The following is a 20,729-nucleotide window of genomic DNA, read 5'->3' on the forward strand; positions in this document are numbered from 1 at the left end:
TTGTAGTTTGGCGTGTGGCAAGGAAGCATGAAACGGCCTCTTCCCCCACCGCTAACAGACAGTGGCGTAGTAGCAGGGCAAATCAGCACCTTGGACAGCGCCTGACCAATTAGAGCTGCAGTGACCAGACAGCCGGTTAGCCAGGCAGTAGAAAGGAAGGGTTGGATAAGGATAGAGGGCGTGTGGGGTAATGAGCAGCACATAACACAGGGTTTGAATGAAAGAGAAAGGGAGCGTCTCAAACTACTCATCTGTAATAAGTTAGCAATTAGCTCTAGTTCCTGAAAAGACTGAATGGTGTAATTATTTGGCAAATGTAGGTTCCAGTTACAAAAAAATCTTCAAACAGAAATTGGAAGCTTTGACTTGGAAACAACAAAGTAGTCAAACTAGAAAATCTGCAATGGCTGAAGCCATTGCTGGAGTGTCTGCGTCTCTTCCTCTCCTCCCATCTCCCTCTCCCTCCCTCCCTCTCCCCCTCTCCCTCTCTCTCCCTCCCTCCCTCTTCCTCCCTCTCTACCTCTCCCCCTCTCCCCCTCCCCCTCCCTCTCTCCCCCTCCCTCTCCCTCTCTCTCCCTCCCTCCCTCTTCCTCCCTCTCCCCCTCTCCCTCTCTCTCCCTCCCTCCCTCTTCCTCCTTCTCTCCCTCTCCCCCTCTCTCTCTCTCTCTCTCTCTCTCTCTCCCTCCCTCTCTCCCTCTCCCTCCCTCCCGAATATGAGTCGCACCAGCCAAAAAATGCATAATTGTGAAAATAACAAATAATATGACGTATAAGTCGCTCTGAAGTATAAGTATACAAGTATAAATATGAACATAAGTCGCACCCTGGACATAACTATGAAAAAAGGTGCGACTTATAGTCTGGAAAATACGGTCTTTGGTTGTGAGTAAAGGATATAGGTCACATTTGTTTCGACCCAGTGCAAGTCAAAGTATAGTCCATATTTTGATCTGATACCAATATGTTTTGAACTGCAATGAAACTGAATTTGACCTTGAAGTAGAGTATTATCTTTGTGCTTTTTACTTGAGTTGGGTGAAAAGGAAAAGTAGTCCCTTAACACCAAAAAAGGCCATGCCATTGAATAGAGCTGCGCAATATATCGCAATTTGTGTTGGCAATTATCAGATCGCAAAGACTGCAATGATTTGATAATAGAATGTACTATATTTTTATTCAAAAATCTTGTTGTACCTGTAGTTTAAACCTCCAAATGTTATTAAATTCATATTTCAGTGTAATTTCTCCCAAATGTTAATGCTCCTGGGAATGTTAATGCACTTTGAATCCTACCTTTTTAAACAGACATCATACACTGCAGTATTTTAAAGAAAAAACGCAATTCAATTTCGGTCTAAAGTTTTACAGCGCAACCATTGAAACCAAAACATTAGGTTGATTGAAATTGTATGTTTAGAAGTTTTTCCTTGAGGATTTACATGTTTCGATCTATACTAACTAACACTTCTTTATCATTTTTCAGCTGCTCCCAGAGGAACCGGTGCGATCGCGCTGATGAGCTGTACCGTTTCGCTGCGTCTCTGAACCAGTGCGTGAAGGCCACCGTCTTTCCCGACAGCATCGCTGTGTCGGAGCCCAGCGTCCCCGTAAGTCACGCATCAACCGCTCCAAATACTTATTCCGCCGCACATGTCCAATCACTGTTTTACACAAATTACAGTTTAAAAATATTACATGTATCTTCTTACTTCCTCCCACGGAAAGACAGATTGCGTTGGGTAAGCGGTCCCACGTAGCAGTTTGTCTGGATTTGATTGTGGTGATGCATAAACATTAGTCGGAGAGGGTGAGGAGAGCAGCACATGTGGGCGTTTCAGTGTGCATATGCTCACTTACCCAGCAGTAAATACGTGTGCCAAGACGTTTGTGTGGGCTGTGAGTGGGAGTCGGAGAGAGCAGGGTGCAGCGCTTCCACATGGGCAGAGGGACGGAGGGATGAAGAGAGGAAGGAAAGAGCTGGAGAGATATACTGAGATAGAGAGGGGCTGAATAAGGAAGAAGGTTAGGGAGATAGAGAGAGAGAGAGAGAGAGAGAGAGAGAGAGAGAGAGAGAGAGAGAGAGAGAGAGAGAGAGAGAGAGAGAGAGAGAGATCTGAGTGCAGGGTTTCCACTTGGGGGGATAGAGAGATAAATAAGAGGAGGAGAGGGGAAAGAAACAGAATGATAAAGAGGGAGAGAGTAAAAGAAAGGTGAAGTGGCAGAGATGGACAAAGAGAGCAAGAGAGAAGGGTTAAGGAAAAAGAGAGGGAAGGGGAGAGAGTTGCAAAGAGAGAGATTGAAGAGAGGAAAGGTTAGGAGTGAGATGGTTGGAGAGAGAGAAGGGTGCAGCAGAGTTAGAAAGAGGTGGTTGAGAGAGCAATGGAGACGGCGGTAAAGAAATAGAGAGAGAGATAAAGAAGAAGGGTAGAGTAAAATACAGAGAGAAAGGAGAGGAAAGTGATTTTAGTTGAGAAAGGGGGTGGGGTTAAACATGAGCAGATTAAAGAAGTCGGGGATAGAGAGAGAATGAGAAAAAAGAGAGAAGGAGAACAGGAGAGAATTCAGGAGTGAAAGGGAGAGAACAGGGTGCAGCAATGTTTCCACATGGGCAGAGGAATGGGAAGAGGGAAAGGGAAAGAGAAAAGGGGAAGGACAGAACAAGACAGTGACTGAGCAAGAAAGAGAGGTAAAGGAAGTAAAGAGGGAGGGGAGGAGAACTATTTTACCAAATTAGAGAGTGAAAGTGAAAGACAGAGAGAAGAAGAGAAGAGTGATGGAGCAGTGACGGTTAGTGACCATTTTTGAAGGACAGGTTACTTTGTAAACTAAAAGAAAGCATTACAAAAGGGTAGAAATTCAGCTTTTCTAAAATTATTATTCATACAAATTGAGCCATGAACCAGTAGACCTGAATGAAGAAAGAAACGTATCAGAAACGTGTCTTGTTGACAACATCTTTGACTGAACAACTGTGTTGATTTGTTTTTAGTATAAAAACATATTAAGTACAAATTAGTACATTATAGATTGCCCAACTACATTCCAGACGTTCACAAAAGGTTCTAGCTATAGCATTTTCCTAAATTAAAATCCAAAGGTTACATTATGTTTCCACGTCAGCCTGACCAGTCACAAGCTCATTCCACCTCCTAAATTTAACACACATTCAGCGTTTACTAATTGCAATCTCCATGACAGCTTGGAAGAAATCTGAACAACCAGCACACCTTTATTTAAAAAACAAAAAATACTAATTGGTCCCAAAATCCTGCCAGCAACGCCATTTTGTGGTAAGAGGAGCAATACAACAACATGTGTGACAAGAATGTTTTTGTGTGTATTTCGTTGTGTGTTTGTGACAGTTTCCAAAGAGCTAATTAATGTGAGAGGTTACTCAGAGAAACGTGACTCGAACAAAGGACAATGATTGCTGTGATTGCCGTAATCAAGCCCCCTCTGCAGCACACCTCGGCGTTGAGCAACACAAACAACCTAAAACAGGAGACACAAAAAAAGGGATTTTGGTCTGAATGAGTATACGGGGCTAATAAGCAAGACTGCAACAGTTAAGCGTCTCGATGTCCCACCAGCCCCGCAGTGTTTTGAGAAAGGCAGATAAAACAAAGAGTGAGACTTCAAATGGCTACGGACCCCAAAAATAACAGCTAATGGCAGAAAGCTGAGAAATGCACGGTGATAATTATCCAGGCGAGTGAGAACGAGGATAGCACGCAGAATGCATGTATTTATAGGCAGTGCAGCTGAAGGCTCCAGTCTTTAGTGTCACCGCTCTCTGGAGGGCGGCTTCAAACAGTTAGTGTGTGGCTATATGCACGCTAATGCGCTAGGCCAGAGAAGCTGATGTGGTTAGCTACTTCCTGTATAGAACTGCAATTTGACTTTGAAGTGTTTCGATGTGTGTTAAGCAAGCAAAGAAAGAAATTGCAGGATAAACTTTGGAATCATAGTTAAATGTCATGTCATCCACTCGGTATCGAAACATATGGTTGGGCTTCTACATTGTATGATTAGAAATGTAGGTAAAAGATATAGTATATAAAGAATGGTGTAAATTTACAGAATATGCTAATTTTGGTGTAAAAATTGTGGGTTACAAATAGACAAAGTGTATTTATTCCCAAGGGAAATTATTGAAGAACTAATTTTCTTCTTGTATCATGTCCAAAGATAATTCTGTTAGAACTACAATAAACATATTATTATGAAAAGTAACAACATTAATCCCCAAACCATTTCACCTCCCTAAACTCTTTTGGAGATAACTGAATGATTTGTACTCTTCAATAAGACCGTGTCAGCTTTATACCTTAGTTTATATCCATCTATAAATAATTGAAGGCCATGATAAAAAAGGCATATTGTCGTCCTGTGGCTTATTTACAGCTCTTGGTGAAGGTGAGCGATGTTCCAGATCTCTCTGCGGGCATCACCTGCTCCTTTGGCAACCTGACCGAGGTGGAGGGCAAGGTCAACGGCAACCAGATCCTGTGTGTGTCCCCCGCGGCTAAAGACGTGCCCCTCATCCCCACAGACCAAGGTAAGACTCTCTATAACCAGCGCTGTGATGATGTGACTTTCATGTAGTTGTGGTACCCAGATACTAATTGATACTAAAACTAGTATTGATACTGAAAAAAACACAAAATCTTGACATTTCCTGATTGGTTTTAGAATAATATTGATCCATATCAGGACTAGTAAAAGACTGCATTGAAATACTGTAGAAACTCCTGTAATATTAAGTAGAAAATTACATTATATTGTCTAAAAATGTGGGTTTTGTTGCCATTGTTGTATGAAAATAGATATTGAGTATTGAGCCCTTCTTTCGTATTGAAATGAACTACTATATACAAATATATTCCTCAAGTGTATTGGCATTACCTTTAGCCATATACACAGATCTTCAGCATTCCATTAAATACGCCACGGTCAAAAGTCTGCCATTTGAGGCAAAATACTGAATAATCCAGTCTGCTTTCTATGCATGGGTTTCAGGTACATAACTTATTTGTTGTCACCGCCATTTTGAAGATGTCACTGCATGCTGTTGCCTATTTCTGGTGTTATATAGTCATGATAAACACAGCATACCATTGAAAAGAGTTTTATTTTTTATTTTTTAAAGCCATCATTTTGTAAAACTCAAACCCAAAATGTCATTAAATCCTTTAGATTCTCTGTCCTTGACATCTTCAAAACATCTTTATTGATCCACGCAAACCACTCACAGTCACACCATTATAACCATTACAACAGAAGCCCTTTGCCTGTCAAGGGTTCCATGGAAAAGAGCATGGTCCATCAGAGCAGGTGCTAGTCAGGTCGGGGTCCTCTGGCTCTCTCTGCCTGACCTGCTGACCATTAAGCACTTGGATTGGGTTGAAACAGTGGGCAGTGCTCCAATGTGGATGTCCAGCCGGGCAAACAGAATTGAGATGCAGCAATCAATGAGACGTCTTCTGGTTTGAAAGTGGTTTTCATTTTACAAAGTCTCTAACCAAGACATAGAAGTATGGATAAGGATAAGGACAAGGTATTATGAACTACATCTGTGTTTCCCAACCAAAAGGTACTGGTACTCGGGAATTCAATAGTATTTGAATAGAAAACATCCTCTATAATACATTTTACAGTTCATTTTGAAAACTGCTTCAAACTCAATTATAGCTTCAAACTCAATTATAGGGTGCAAAATAAACCCCATTTCATTGACGGTGGTGGGCACTTAGCAAGGCCGTACTTAATATGCTTTATTCTGATATTGTTTGTGCTTTTCACACTAGTGACTTGGTGAAAGTATTGCGATTGTGATATATATATATGAAATATGTTTAAAAAGCATAGGTTTTTGTTCATAGTACACAAATGAATAAACTCCTAGAGGATTCATAGTTGAGAGAATTCTGAACTGAGTAATGAATAACCTGAGAACTGGACCTATATAATGGTTTTGGCCTTCACAATAATAGCCTCAATTAAAATGACATCTATACGGTCTATATAATAATTGTGTTGCCTCTGCAGGTTTGCAAACAACACTTTAAATATGCTCGACAATAAATATCCACATGAAATTAATATTTTGAAGCCCAAGAAATAAAATAATCCCTCATATTGAAATACCATGACCTTTTATTTTATCCCTGCAGCATATTTCCATAAATTTAGCGGCGGCGTCACTGTGCCATCCGTTTATTTGCAAACATATATATCATTATGAATACTAACACCTGTTGTCTGAGCTGGGAGATGGCTGCAGGGTGACAATAGCAAACAGCCTGAATAATAGATGAGTTGTGTTCTATGTGTGTGCGCTTTGGGAGCTGGTAATCCATGATTCTGAATGGGTAAATGGCACTGCTGTTTGCCTGAAGCTCCCAGCGGCTCCTCCAGCTCCATAAGCCAGAGTTATTGGACAATTCGGACTTATTTTATTCATGTTTTTGTTCGATAAAGTGTGCTCATAATAAGCAGGTTGGGACATAACTTAATATTTGTACTGGAAATACCTAAATCAGAATACTAAGTTTGAGTGGAAGTATTGCTGTACAGTTACTCTTTCTTTCTTTGGGTGGTATTCACAGCTACTTTTCTCAAATTTAAGAAATACATGGCAGTACTTCATCAATTTAGGCTTTAAACTAGAGAGAGAGTCGGTCAGTTGTGATTTAGTTTTTCTCTTGGTGAAGGGACATTTTTAATTAGACTAGGACTTCATCATGCTTCATATAATGTATTGTTTTGTCGGAGTGAATTTTATTTAATTGAACTTCACAACTTTAAGAAAAAAAAAAGAGAAAATGGGGCTTTTGTGGTGAGTGTTTGAGTATTTTTTCCTCCTCCAATGAATGATAAATAAAAGCATAAAAAACTATAAAAGCAAACAATATTTTAATCCTTTGGTCATGTTTGTACACTATATTGAAACACAATTCAACATAAAAAATATTGTATTTTCTAGACTATAAGTTGCACCTTTTTCAATAGTTTTGGCCAGGGTGCGACTTATACTTTTATACTTATACTCCGGAGCAACTTATTTGTCATATTATTTGTTATTTTCACACTTGCAAACGCATTTCATACTCCAGTGTGAAGAGCACTCCAGTTTTTTCTTCTCTATTATGCATAATTTTGGCTGGTGCGACTTATACTCCAGTGCGACTCAAAGTCCGAAAAATACGGTATATGAAATATATTATTCTGATTGTACCATGTAACAGAATTTGTTGCTAAATACTTACATGTATTAATGCAGGTATTCAGTAACAGTAAATGCATTCTCAAAATATTCTTCCCCACTCTGATATTAAGAATATATGGCCCAATCTGATCACTATAGCACACGTTTAAGAATATATTAACATGGGAAAAGTAGTGATACCTACATTTTATCTAGGAATTGATTGACAGTGATTATTTATGTAGTTTATGATTCAGATGTTGGTTTTGTAGGTTTTTGCCAGTCTAAAAAGAAAAGTTTACTGCAAAAAATATCTAAGGGGTACACATTAATGATTAAAGTAACATTGTACCTTGAAGCACCAGCTACTCCTCTTTTGAACTATTCATACAAAGTGGTGCGAATGTCTCGGGCAGTCGAGCAGTCTTCCTCATATCCGGAAGGTTATTGGTTGAATTGAAAACATTTCATTTGCCGATAGATGCAATTTAATTAATGTAATTTCAGAGTTAATATGCAATGATTTCCACATTTCCATTTGTAAGTCCCAGGAGCTCAGTGGCTGTTGAAGTAGCCTGATTAGAAATACAAGAATAATATGAACGAACATCAGATTAGACAAAGATGTATGCGGATTTTGTTCATTTGTCATCATCATCATCACATTTTTGCAATACAGCAATAATGAGTAAATAAATAAAACTAAAACGTGTCAAGGATGGCTACACATCTGATCTCGAATATAAAAAGTCTTTGAGTTTTCTCCCTTCAGTTCTACAGGTAAAGAGGTCCATTGTGCCTTGGGACAGTTTCCCCTTTGAACAATACCCTCCTTTCTATTTATCATAGCTTGGTATGAAATCTCCAGATGTCTTGAGTGCAGTCTTTGAACAAAGGCTTGTATTTCCTTTGCTATGTGTGTGTGTGGGTGTGCGTGTGTGTGTGCGTGTGCGTGTGTGTGTGCGTGTGTGTGGGTGTGTGTTTGGGGTCTTGGTAATCTGTGCTTCTGACTGAGTAAATGACAGCGTTGTTTGCCCGGCTCTCCCATGGGGGGTTTTGCTGCTGCATCTAATATGAATGTCCTCCCCCAGGTAAATGTCAGCCAGCCCCCTTTGTAACCTCTCCTTACATCCATCTGCTTTCCATTACGCCCAATATCTCCCTCCACATGTTTTGGACGTGTGTATTTTCACCTTTAGTCGTCTCCCTAAGGCTTCCCCCCATCTGTATACTCCATCTTAAAGCACCTTTTGAAACAGCTGTTTGTCTTTTACATGCATTGATTTGGCGGCTGCTGCTGGCGATGACCTGGAGATAGCGGTTGAATTCGATCAGAGGTGGACATTAAGGGTAACAAGATGGTTGGCCAAATCAAGAGTGAAGGCGAGGCGAGGGACGAAAATGACTCTACTGATGTGTTATAAATGAACACGCACTTTCTTCAGTAGAATGGAAGTGGAAGGGGGAGTGTTTATGAGGGGTCCGTAGAGGCCGATGTTCTGTAACCAGTCAGGTATGAGTCCGTGGGAGGGATAAAGATAAAGATAAAGATGGAGCAGAAGTCTGGAGATGGTTATTCCCAAGGTGCAGCCGCTGTAATTGGTGGTTATGTCATTTTCAAGAAGACGTACACACAAAAAAGGGAAGCTGCACTTTGTTTAGCATTTGTATATTTGGTTACTTTTGCTCATTGTATTATTGTATTGATCCTCGGAATGCAACAAGTCGCTGTCATCCCTCATTCATCCAGGAGTCATGACAAACAAGGTTGGTCATCATTTGGATAGAAGTCGAAACGTTATGATCAATGTCCAGATGAAAACATTGTCTACCAATTTCCAGTTAATATAATAAATGCTCTCTTTAATTGTTACAACTACTATGTATTTAGCAATCTTACAAAATATATTATTTGTAAAAGAAAGAAATCACAAATTGTACCTGACCATAAGCTGCAGGTGCCCTCGTTATAACATGAGATATTTACACATAACTATAGTACAGGGTAGTGATTCGCCGGTTGTCTTTTGAACTCTGGTCCTCGCGGCACACCTGCGAACCCTGCAGGTCTAATTAGACTCATTTCTAGCATTTTAAAGCTTATCAAACAGAAAACACTTCTGAGCTGTCCCTACTGTCCCTCTGTCATTGATTGCTCTCTGTGAGCTGATTTACCTGGTTCTAAACTGCAGACCGTCATATATTGCATGTCCGCGCTCCTCATGTGCCCTTGCGCTTCGCAGCATCTAGATTCACTTCCTCATTAGACTCATTATTCTGTGAATATGAGTCTGAGTGTAATGACAGGGACCACTGTCCACTGTCGTTGTCTTCTATAGTGTATAAAATGCTTGCGCTTCCTGCTAGAGTGCCCCCTGGTGGTGATTAGCCAGTAAAAATCTACAAGATAAGGTAGAATAATACGACTTGTAAATGATACTGCCCCATTTAAGTGTTTCATTCAGCTGTGCTTTTTCATGCTTTTCACTACTTTCTTTTGGATTAAGGTTTTTGGTGATTTTTGGGTCACTGCCAGTGGCATAAAGTAGTTTCAATATGACATGTTATCATGATATTAGCTTTGGTCATTGTGACAGGCCTATTTCCTACTGACTTACCATTCCATCCATTGCTCTGACCACTCTGTTATTCCATCTCTGTGTGTTATTGCAGACTTATGAGCAGCAGAACTGATTTCCAACAGGTGCTGCGCCGAGAACGGGGCAGAAAGGGTCATTCTGGACGCCCACGCGCTGCATGTCATCTGAAATGCACTCACTCATCTCATGCATATACAGCTACACTTATTTATGGAGCCTGGAGTCCTGTGGGAGGGACGAGAGGCTGTTTTTGCGCCAAGCCCTGTAAAGCGGCTCTGTAGTCAACCAAAGCGAGAGGAAAGCGCAGTCCTGTCAGAGTACGCGGTGATGTGTATGTTTACTGTACTGTCTCTGACCTATATACATGTAAATGAGCTGTATTTACATTCAACAGAAGTTTGTGCGCGTTCATACTGAGGTACTGACTTGGCATTTGGTGATCTGATTCCCAGTACAAACAAGCCTTCTTGATGTGTCATGGAGTTTTCTTTCACACAAACATGGCTCACTACAGTCACTTTAGGTACTGCGCCTGACCGAATATAAAATGTTAATCAAATATTATAAAAGGTTAACAGTATGAGCAATTGTTTAGGTGCTAGCAATGCATAGACAAAAAGTGAAATAAAGGGTAAAGCTTTTGTCCATATATGTGTTTATTTGCTCTATTTAATCACCAGATGTTTGTTTGTCATCTCGAATTATGATTGTATTGTAATTGCGTTGAAAAAGAGGGAGGAAAAGGTGTGTTTAACTGACGGGCCCAGAATAAATGAGTGAAATAATGAATCTTTAATCTGACTGTATGATACATAAAACATGCCTAGAAAAAGTATATATATAATACATTGAGGGGAAATATGAATCCGCTCCTATGTTGCAAGCAACCACGAGTAGCTCCCAAACAGTATAAGTGTCCAGAAAGGAAGGGGCTCAAGTACTTTTCTCAAATATTCCAATTCATCCAGTTCAACTTCAACTACACAATTTCATCTGCTTGGTACTTTTCCTTACACCTTTCATGCGCTGATAAATATTTCGACATTGTTTGGGTCTTCATATTATTCCACACAACACAAAAACTGTTCCCTGTTGTTCGGACATATGGCACTTTTACGTAGTACATTCTTTTCTATAAAACGGGGCCCCGTGTGAGCCTTTTTTGCCTCCGGCCCCCCAAAATCCTACCAAGAGCCCCTGAAGTTGACTATCATGCCACAATATCATACAACTTTAGTCACCTTATCGATTTCTCTCCTTTTCCGTCCCCGCAGACTGGTCCGGAGTAGAACTGCGTCTGAACTCTAAGGAGACGGGGCAGATGCTGATCAGCACCGAAGTGAAATTTTACAACTGCAGCGTGCACCAACTGTAAGTATCTCTCTATCCATCTCTTCCCTCTCTCTCTCTCCATTCTCTCCATTCTCTCCATTCTCTCTGTCCTCCACGCTCATTCATCCCAGTTACAGACACGGCCCTCCGCCCCAAACCGCTGCATCGATCCTGGGAGAATTAGTTACAACTTGTCCTCAACCTTAGGCGCCCTGAAGCTTCCTAAAAATAACTTTGCGTAACTCGAGCGCCTGAATACAGGAACGGGAACACTCACTGCCGTCGTCCTGATTATAACTTCTGTTTGTGATCAAATACTCGGCCGTTCTAACAAGCTATAGAGTTGAGCAATATCGATGTATAAGTCATTGCAATAATGATGCGGTATTTTTGAGATTTGGATTCTCTTTGTTGGGTTATTTTCACTAATAATTGAAATGTTTCGGAGCTAAGACAATCATGGGATTACACCAACTATTGATTAGTGTCATTACATCTATTTTAAGTACTCTCAACGAATATCTAGCAAGAAATATCAAGTGCACACAGGTATAAATTCTACAAAACAGTGTCCAGTGTCACATCTGAACTGTGCCTAAATAGAGACTACAAACCATTGTGTTATTATCTGTTTTAATTGGAGCTAAATCTTTATCTTGACTCATTATCTGGTCGAAAAATAACTGACACTTTGCTTCACACCTCCTCCTCCACCTGTACAATTGAAGATGGCCTCCTGCCTGTGGTGAGCTCCTTCCTGTGCGTCACATATCACAGCTCTGAAGGCTGGATTCCAACCGAGGAGGAGGAGTGTCTGTACCGCAGCACTTTGTAATATCCTTTAGCATTCCCCTGATGTTACAGCCAAGCCGAAGCTGAGGCAACTGCTTTCTGTGTGAGATAAAAGCTTGCTCACCTGTGCCCTGTAGCAGTATAATATGCCAAGTACTACCTGCAGAATTATACGCTTCTATTGTTTTTGACTGCAACTGCAACATAACCCGGGATGCCATTCGCGGCTGCATGGTTTCAAACGGACAAAAATGTATAAGTAAAGGACACTTAAGTTTAGGCTAAATGTACTTTTTAAAGCTTGAACTATGCTATAACATTGTCATCTAAAACATACGTGGAGTATTTTGCATTAATCCTGTTAATGAGCCTCTCTGAGCCCCAGAAAATAGATTTGTGACGTCACAAGTAGAAATCCGAGATCCAAACCAACTCAAATATTGAATGGGACTAAACCAGTTTAAAGGAATCTCTCTAATGCAAGTGATGTAAAGCAGGTCTAATCGTGCATAGTCTAAGACTAAAACAAGCCTAAGCTTTACTAATGAGGAAGTCATTCAAGTTGGAACTAGAATAAAGGATTCCAAAATGAAGAAGTACCACCTCTGGTCCCTTTATGGTCCCTTTATGGTCCCTTTATGGTCCCTTTATGGTCCCTTTATGGTCCCCAGAACCACTGCCCTGTAGCTCTACAAGACTGACAGCTGTTAAGCGTGCTGAGCAACACAAAAGGCAATTATCATCTCAGTGATCAGTTCATGTAATGGGCAAACATGCAAGTGCACATTGAGCTGAAAAGGGCATTGTCTCGCACACAAACTCTGCACGAGCCTCAAGGGGGAAGAACTCCACTCTCTGCGGAGACTCTTTTGCACCGATGAATATTTCACTATGACAGAACTGCATAACTCAGAGCTATTAAATAATGAACAGGGCAAAACAGTGTCTCCTAATTGTTTGGAATATGCAGCGTTGTGTCAATAGCTGAGAGAAGATGCGAGGCCTTTACATGGAAAAGATTGTGGCGTGAATATAAAATGCAAAGTTACCATCATGAAGAAGCGTGACATGAGACAGCCGTGCGTTGCCAGGTGTGTGAGTGAGTGAGTAAAAGCACTGACACAAATGCTTATAGCAACTGGCAGAAATATGATGAATCTGCTTTCCAAATTCTGCTTGTACATATGAGTAAGAGCCAAATGTTGTTTTGAACCAACCTTTTACTCCAGAACAATGCAATACAATTAACTAATTTAACCTAAGGGTGCAAATTACACAAATGTACATTTTGCTGTAACACTTTACAATAGCTACACTTTTATCAGCCTTAATGAACCATGAACAAAGCCTTAATTCATAATGAACAAATAGTTGGATAAGAATAAAGCTACTCAATTAATACACTAACCCTGAATCCTAACCCCTTAATTTAGTAGTTACTAAGCCTGAATTGTTCTTAATAAATACATTTTTTCATTATGAATGAAGTCGTTGTTCATGCTTTGTTAAGTTATCATAAAGTCGTAAAAAAATAATAATGTTAACACTATTATAATTTGAAAACAAAACAAAAGATTAGGGTTTAATATATTATCAATGCTTTAAAAGGTTCACTTTGTAACTTTGCAACGAGATTCTATTGCTTTGCCTAGAATGTTCCACAGTATGGTATTAAACTATCTCCATGGAGACAGGCGCCACCAGGCCATGTTATAGCTTTTTTAAGCTATAACAGCACCTGCGATTGAATACATTCTACTTTAATGCCAGACTGTGAAACATACTATGCAAAGCAATGACATCTCCACCAGCAGCTGCCGGGCCTGACACCAGACAAATACATATTACACATTTTAATGACTTGGATTTATTTACATTTGAGACATTTCTGAATCATAAATGTGTTTTTTATTGAAATGTGATAGTAATTCTATACATCTGGCCTGTACCTAAAGCCGTGCATCTACAAAGCACACAAAGCCGCTCTCACAGACACAGACACCTCCTGTAATGACTCCACTCGTGAACAATACAAGACTAATGCTAATTACAGAAACAAGTGTCTGTTCGTCCTCATCATCCACATTTGTACTCTGTTTTTACCCTTGTTTCCTTGGCCACACACACACACACACACACACACACACCGGACACACACACAGGACACACACACACATTATACACACTCTCACACACACGTACACACACACATACGAACACATTATGCAAACACACACACACACACACACACACACGCGCACACATTATACACACTCACACAATGCACACATGACACACAGCTTCATTATTAGTATTTCGAATAGTATTTTTTACTATTTGTTAAAGGCTTCTTTGGTGGAGGCCCCCCAGACCCCCTCAGGGCTGTGATGTATTTGTTTAATTCAAAAAGAACTTCAGAAAGAGTCATTGGAGGCTGTAGTAAAGCCTTCAACGCTGTATATTTTATACACTTACAAGTACTAGCACCTAACACAGGTCAAACCAACTGCTTATTTTGGATTTCAGACAAATGAGACGGATGAAACTTGAACACACACAATCAACACACTGCATTAATATACAACCACAATACATGTCTGCATCCATTAAAACGGGCCCATCAGTTTTTGGGGTCCAGTGCCAACCTCCTGCGGGGGGCAGCACAACAGCCGGTACCACTCGGGATCTGAACTCATTTCCTTTGTGTCACGCCCCACTCTTCACATTTTTTGGCACTCTCGATCCCATTTTGTCCATATAAAAGGCTAAATCTGCATACATTTCTGTTACATTTGTGTTGTGCTTGTTCTGCAGGTGCTTGTCGTGTGTGAACAGCGCCTTCCGGTGCCACTGGTGCAAGTATCGAAACCTGTGCACCCACGACCCGTCCAGCTGCTCTTTCCAGGAGGGGAGGGTCAACGCCTCAGAGGTCAGTACAAACACACAACAACCGCCTCATTAAGACGGATTATGTGGAATCAACTTCTATACACTGCTTTCGTTACATTAAATGTGCCATCACGTGCAAGAATAAATACATTTCATAGAAGAAAATTACGCAAACCCTGTGATAAAATTTATATATTTACCTATTTTATTTTACCAATGCAAAAATACTGATGAATATGAAATCAGGATGGAATAAAAACAAAATAATACTAAACCAGCTCAAAAGTATGTAAGGCAAATTGCAGAGACTTGGAACGATCCGATACGAGACCAGCAGCAAAACAACACACAATCTACCTCCTGTTTACAACAAGCTGCTGAAACCTTGGAGGAATTAAGACGAAGAACTAGGCTAAACAAAGCAGGGCGGGTTCAGGTTAAATCTCTGTGACATCAGTATGTTCTTAAATAGACAAGAATAATGTGTAAAATAAGTGTAGAAAAGGTGAAAAGGCACGCATGCGGAAGTGATTGCCTACGTGAATAATAAATGTGGGCGCTTGATTATTAACCTGATCATCAAGTATTCGACATTGTTTTTCTGATGTCAAAATGCATTAATATGTATCATATGTCATTAATATGTATGACGGAGTTGGATGATTAGAACGTGGAAACATGGTCAGGGTCAGTTATCATCACCAAGAAGCACAAGTGAATAAATACATATTAGACAGATGCAGATTTCAGTTGCAGTATTTCTAGCTAAGCATGGAATACTCTAATACTAATACTCTAATCAGTTTTCTTCAAAGCTAGAATATTTTACAAATGACCAAATGTATAACAGAAATTGACTGACCCTCGTAATTGGAGTAAGTCATTTGACCCGGTCTCACAGTGAATCACAAGGATTGAAACCCAACATTTTGAGTGAAGACATTATCTATTATTACTACTACTACGATTACCTCTACTACTACTATGACTACTACTATTACTACAGCTACCTCTACTACTACTACTTCTAATACTTTAACTACAATTTGTACTTCTATTACTACTACTGCTACTACTGCTGCTACTAATTTTACTTCTACTACTACTACTCTTGCTACCTCTACTACTATAACAACAACGACTACTACTACTACTACTACTACTACTACTGCTGCTTACTACTACCACTACCTCTGATACTACTACTGCTAGCTCTACTACTACTACTACTACTACTACTACTACTACTACTACTACTACTGCTGCTTACTACTACCACTACCTCTGATACTACTACTGCTAGCTCTACTACTACTACTACTACTACTACTACTGCTGCTTACTACTACCACTACCTCTGATACTGCTACTGCTAGCTCTACTACTACTACTACTCCTACTACTACTACTTCTACTACTACTACTACTACTACAACAATGCCGACTACTGCTACTGCTACTATGACTTACTACTACTACTACCTCTGATACTACCTCTGCTACCGCTAGCTCTACTACTACTACTACTACTACTTTTACTACTACTACTTCTTCTAATACTACTGCTTTTGCTACTACTTTTTCTTTTCTACTCCTACAACTTCTATTACTACCACAACCACTACTACTCCTACTACATCTATTTTTACTTTCACTACTAAATTTACTTCTACTACTGCTACATCTACTACTTCTACTACCACACACTACTACAACTACTACTACTACTACTACTACTACTACTACTACTACTACTACTACTACTGCTGCTGCTACTACTACTACTTCTACTTCTACTACTACTTCTACTACTACTATAACAACGACTACTACTACTACTACCTCTGATACTACCTCTGCTACCGCTAGCTCTACTGCTACTACTACTACTTCTACTTCTTCTAATAATACAGCTTTTGCTATAACGTTTTCTTTTCTACTACTACAACTACTACTACTACTACTACCACTACTTTTACTTCTACTACTGCTACATCTACTACTTCTACTGCCACCTACCACTACTACTACTACTACTACTACTACTACTACTACTACCTCTGCTACCGCTAGCTCTACTGCTACTACTACTACTTCTACTTCTTCTAATAATACAGCTTTTGCTATAACGTTTTCTTTTCTACTACTACAACTACTACTACTACTACTACTACTACTACTACTACCACTACTACTGCTACTACTGGCACTGCTACTACAAATATGACTTCAAAGCTATTACTAGTTGAAATAAAATATAAAACCATCCTAATCCTTCTTAAAAACATGAAGTATACAGTATAAATAACTGCATTGGAGCGTTGTTCTCTGCTGTCGGTTCACGTTGCTCCTCTCGTTGTGCGCTCCTGCCCCGGGCCGTCCTCGGGCCACGTCCGCACACATCCAAAACCACTCCTCTCTGTCCTATTGCTGCTTTTGTTCTTCGCTGTTGCAATTAGCAGTCTATTATCTGCCAAGTTTAAAGTGTGGCAGCACAATCGCTCGGCCCGGCTCCATCTCAAACGTCCCTGATTTAAATAGCTGCTTTTAAAACTCTTCACACCATGTCACTTAGAATTTGGTCAACGTGCTGGCGACTGTCCGCTTTCCAAGGTCGAACAAGCGGTGTTTTTATGCAAACTTACTTTTTACCCTCATCTAACTCACACAATATGACGTATTTATAGAACATTTGGATTATAAAGAGGTAGTTAGATGTTAAACTGTTGTATACACTGGAAACGACTATATTTATACACATTATACCCGTTTATCATTGTTTGTTGAAGTATATTGTGCTTTTTCTACATTTAAATCACTTTGGAATGTTGGAAATGTTATCTCTTAAGCTGCGATCACACTTGCACAATCAAGAAATCTAAATTGCGACTAATCTGTGGTGGACCCGGTACTAAATGTGGACTAGAACAGGACAGAACCAGACCCACATTACTCACACTGGACCTTTTTATAATATAGTATAGTAACATCATAGTAGATACACCTTTATGTTTAAATGCAAAGGCTTCATGACGTTTCTCTGTGTGGTCTCCAGGACTGTCCCCAGCTGGTGCGCTCGGAGGACATCCTGATCCCGGCTGGAGAAGTGAAGCCCATCACCCTGAAGGCCAAGAACCTGCCCCAGCCTCAGTCTGGACAGAGAGGCTACGAGTGTGTGCTGAGCATCCAGGGAGTGAGCCACAGAGTCACCGCCCTGCGCTTCAACTCCTCCAGCGTGCAGTGCCAGAACAGCTCGGTATGAACACAATACTACAGATACTACACCAGGAGGAAGTATACTTGCTTTAAATGGCTTTAAGGTTCAGTCTCAGGTTCAGACAAATCCAAAGGAATATTCTTCTTACACATTAACATTGTTACATTGTTTTACAGTGTTATATATAGTGCCATAATTATACTTGTAGTAGATCATGTGTTATTGCCTTAAGGAAATGTCTTTGCTGTGAGCAAAAGCATTTAGCAGAGACAGCATGACTTCTTCCACAGTTAGTGCACAACACAATATAATGGTTTCAGTCTGAAAAATGAACGTCATTGCCATAGCAATTGACATTTCAAAACTAAATATTACATCTTTGGAATGGTAAAATGTTCTCAAAAGGTCACTTATAAACTGGGAGTTGAAACTCATGAATATGAAGTGTCACAAACACAGTGAGTGCATAATCATCACTTTGGCATTGGAAAATTGAACTTTATCACTTATAACCTCTGTTTGGCAGTAAGGAATTAGCAAAGTAAGGAATTATTGTTATCAGATTACCTTTTAGTAACGCAGTAGTCTAAAGCAGTAGTCGTGCAATACAGTTAATTCAAGTGTAATTCATAGATCTGTCTCATAAAACATTAAAAAGATCATTTAATTCAATTCAAAAACATATTTAAAGTGTAATGCCCAAAACCACAACAGCAGTGGCCTCGATAAACAGGTAAACATCATCTGTTGGTGACAGATGCAGATCAGCTGAACCAAAACAAATACAACTTGGTTTATGGACTGTTTGTTTGAAATTATAATTAAATATCAGAAAAAATCATAATTGTGACAATTCCATGAGTTAAATGAGTGTTCTTAAGCATTGTTTTCTTTTTTCTCAAAGTAACTTAAGATAAGATAAGATAAGATATTCCTTTATTGTCCCACATGGGGAAATTTCATTGGTGCAACGCAGGTAGATACAGAGGTAGATACAGAAGAACAGATCACTTATAGGAAGTCTGAAAAACACTTTCAGTAGAAGATCTCCTATAAATAAATAAAAAACTCCCATAGACAAATAAATAAATAAATACATCAATACCATTGCATGTGATCACGACAGTAATTTACTTTTTAAATAAAGTAATCAGAGTAGTAATTAGATCATTTTCATAAGGAGTGATCAGTAGTCAGTGTTTAGTATAGTTTGAATCTGTTTATCCCCGTGTTGAGTTCCAAAGAGTCATGAAAATAAGACACGCCCCCAGTGGCACACATGAGGCTGTGAAAAGTGTGCCTCCTTCTGTGGATGATGATCACGTTACAGAGTTATCCTGCCCTCCAGTCAAGGATGAACTCAGCACTGCTCCGGTCTCCATGGAGATCCATACACACCATACATCCAGGCTTTGAGCAAGGAAAGGAAATAAGGTCATAGGAGGCACGTAAGGACACTACTTCTTCACAGGACTGGCATTTCTCTGTTTTAAGGTGTTTTCTTGCCACTTTTGAGTTACCTTGAGAGGACATTGTACTTCTGTAAAGGCTCTGTGGGCTCTCGAACGCATTCAATGAAAAAGTGTAGATTTGTGTTGCTTTTTTTGCTCCATCTTTTCACTAATCTCTCCTTGTCTCGTCTCGTAGTATCTGTACGAGGGCATGAAGATCAGTGAGCTGCCCGTGGATTTCTCTGTGGTGTGGAATGGCAACTTTATTATTGATAATCCCGAGAACATTCAAGGTAAGAGAGAGAAGGGTGTGGAGCTGTGTAAACCAACGGGACAATTAGCATTCAAAACTGATTGCCCTCATGAATAATCAAAGTGGATTTTTCACTCTTAATTGTGTCTCATTAAGATTGTACTGTTTCTAATTAGGTATTATATTTTAAAAATGCATGGATGAAGTGGTGAGAGAAATAATTCAACTACACCAACATTCAAATGACTCGCTATTCCAACAAGAATGGAAAAATTAGGGTGTTTCTTAAAAAAAAATACGATATTTTACACTTAGAATATTGAAATTGTGTGTGGCTGACTTCTTGTGGTTGAGACAATTCACTAATATCTGATTTTGATGAAGTCGTGTGGCAGTTATTCAGCTTGTGTTGTTTGATAGAGCCACAAACGAAGCACATTTAGCACCAGAGTTAGCTTCAGTGAGAGTTAGCGTGAACATGACCCGAATCCAACACTTTGACACAATAACTTTTGACAGTAGAATTAGTTGCAGTCTTGCTCTTACATTCAGCGCAGCACAAAGTCTGCGGCGCCGAGTGAAAACACATTTAGTCAAAGCTTCCTCTGCCACCCAAATATTGTCTGGTCTCAGCAGGCGTTCCGCACACACACTCTGTATATTAGCACGCAAAACACACAGGTGTATTTTTACATTTGTGAGAGCTCAGACCGCCTGCAGCTTCCCACCGGAAAACACACACGCTTTAAAGTTTAAAGTTTCTTTTTAAAACAACAGTTAGAGATGATTACATTATTTGGTTGATTTATGATTGTGATCAAAGAAAAATGAAACATTAATAATATTTTTTTTTTTTAGTTTTTAAATTCAATTCAATCTATTGCAATAATAAAAAGTGTTTTTTATTGTCACATTAACTTTACTTTAGCCTTCAGAAGGTTTGATTTCTGACGGCTCACATACTTAATGAATTCTTTGAAAATGTGAA

General features: G+C 39.7%; 1 protein-coding gene across 1 annotated transcript in view; it reads left to right on the forward strand.

Moving 5' to 3' along the window:
• The window catches only part of plxna2 (plexin A2), a 312,486-nt gene that overhangs the window by 186,207 nt on the left and 105,550 nt on the right, over positions 1-20,729 (forward strand). Inside the window, exons 6-11 of the mRNA XM_072449250.1 lie at positions 1,484-1,607; positions 4,405-4,558; positions 11,082-11,178; positions 14,746-14,860; positions 17,876-18,076; positions 19,685-19,781. Coding sequence (XP_072305351.1) covers positions 1,484-1,607; positions 4,405-4,558; positions 11,082-11,178; positions 14,746-14,860; positions 17,876-18,076; positions 19,685-19,781 — 788 coding nt within the window. The remainder of the gene's footprint in view (positions 1-1,483; positions 1,608-4,404; positions 4,559-11,081; positions 11,179-14,745; positions 14,861-17,875; positions 18,077-19,684; positions 19,782-20,729) is intronic.

The sequence above is a fragment of the Eucyclogobius newberryi genome, unplaced genomic scaffold (assembly GCF_026437365.1).
Source record: "Eucyclogobius newberryi isolate DKJ021-1_F unplaced genomic scaffold, fEucNew1.0.hap1 SCAF_17, whole genome shotgun sequence".
NCBI classification, from domain to species: Eukaryota; Metazoa; Chordata; class Actinopteri; order Gobiiformes; family Gobiidae; genus Eucyclogobius; species Eucyclogobius newberryi.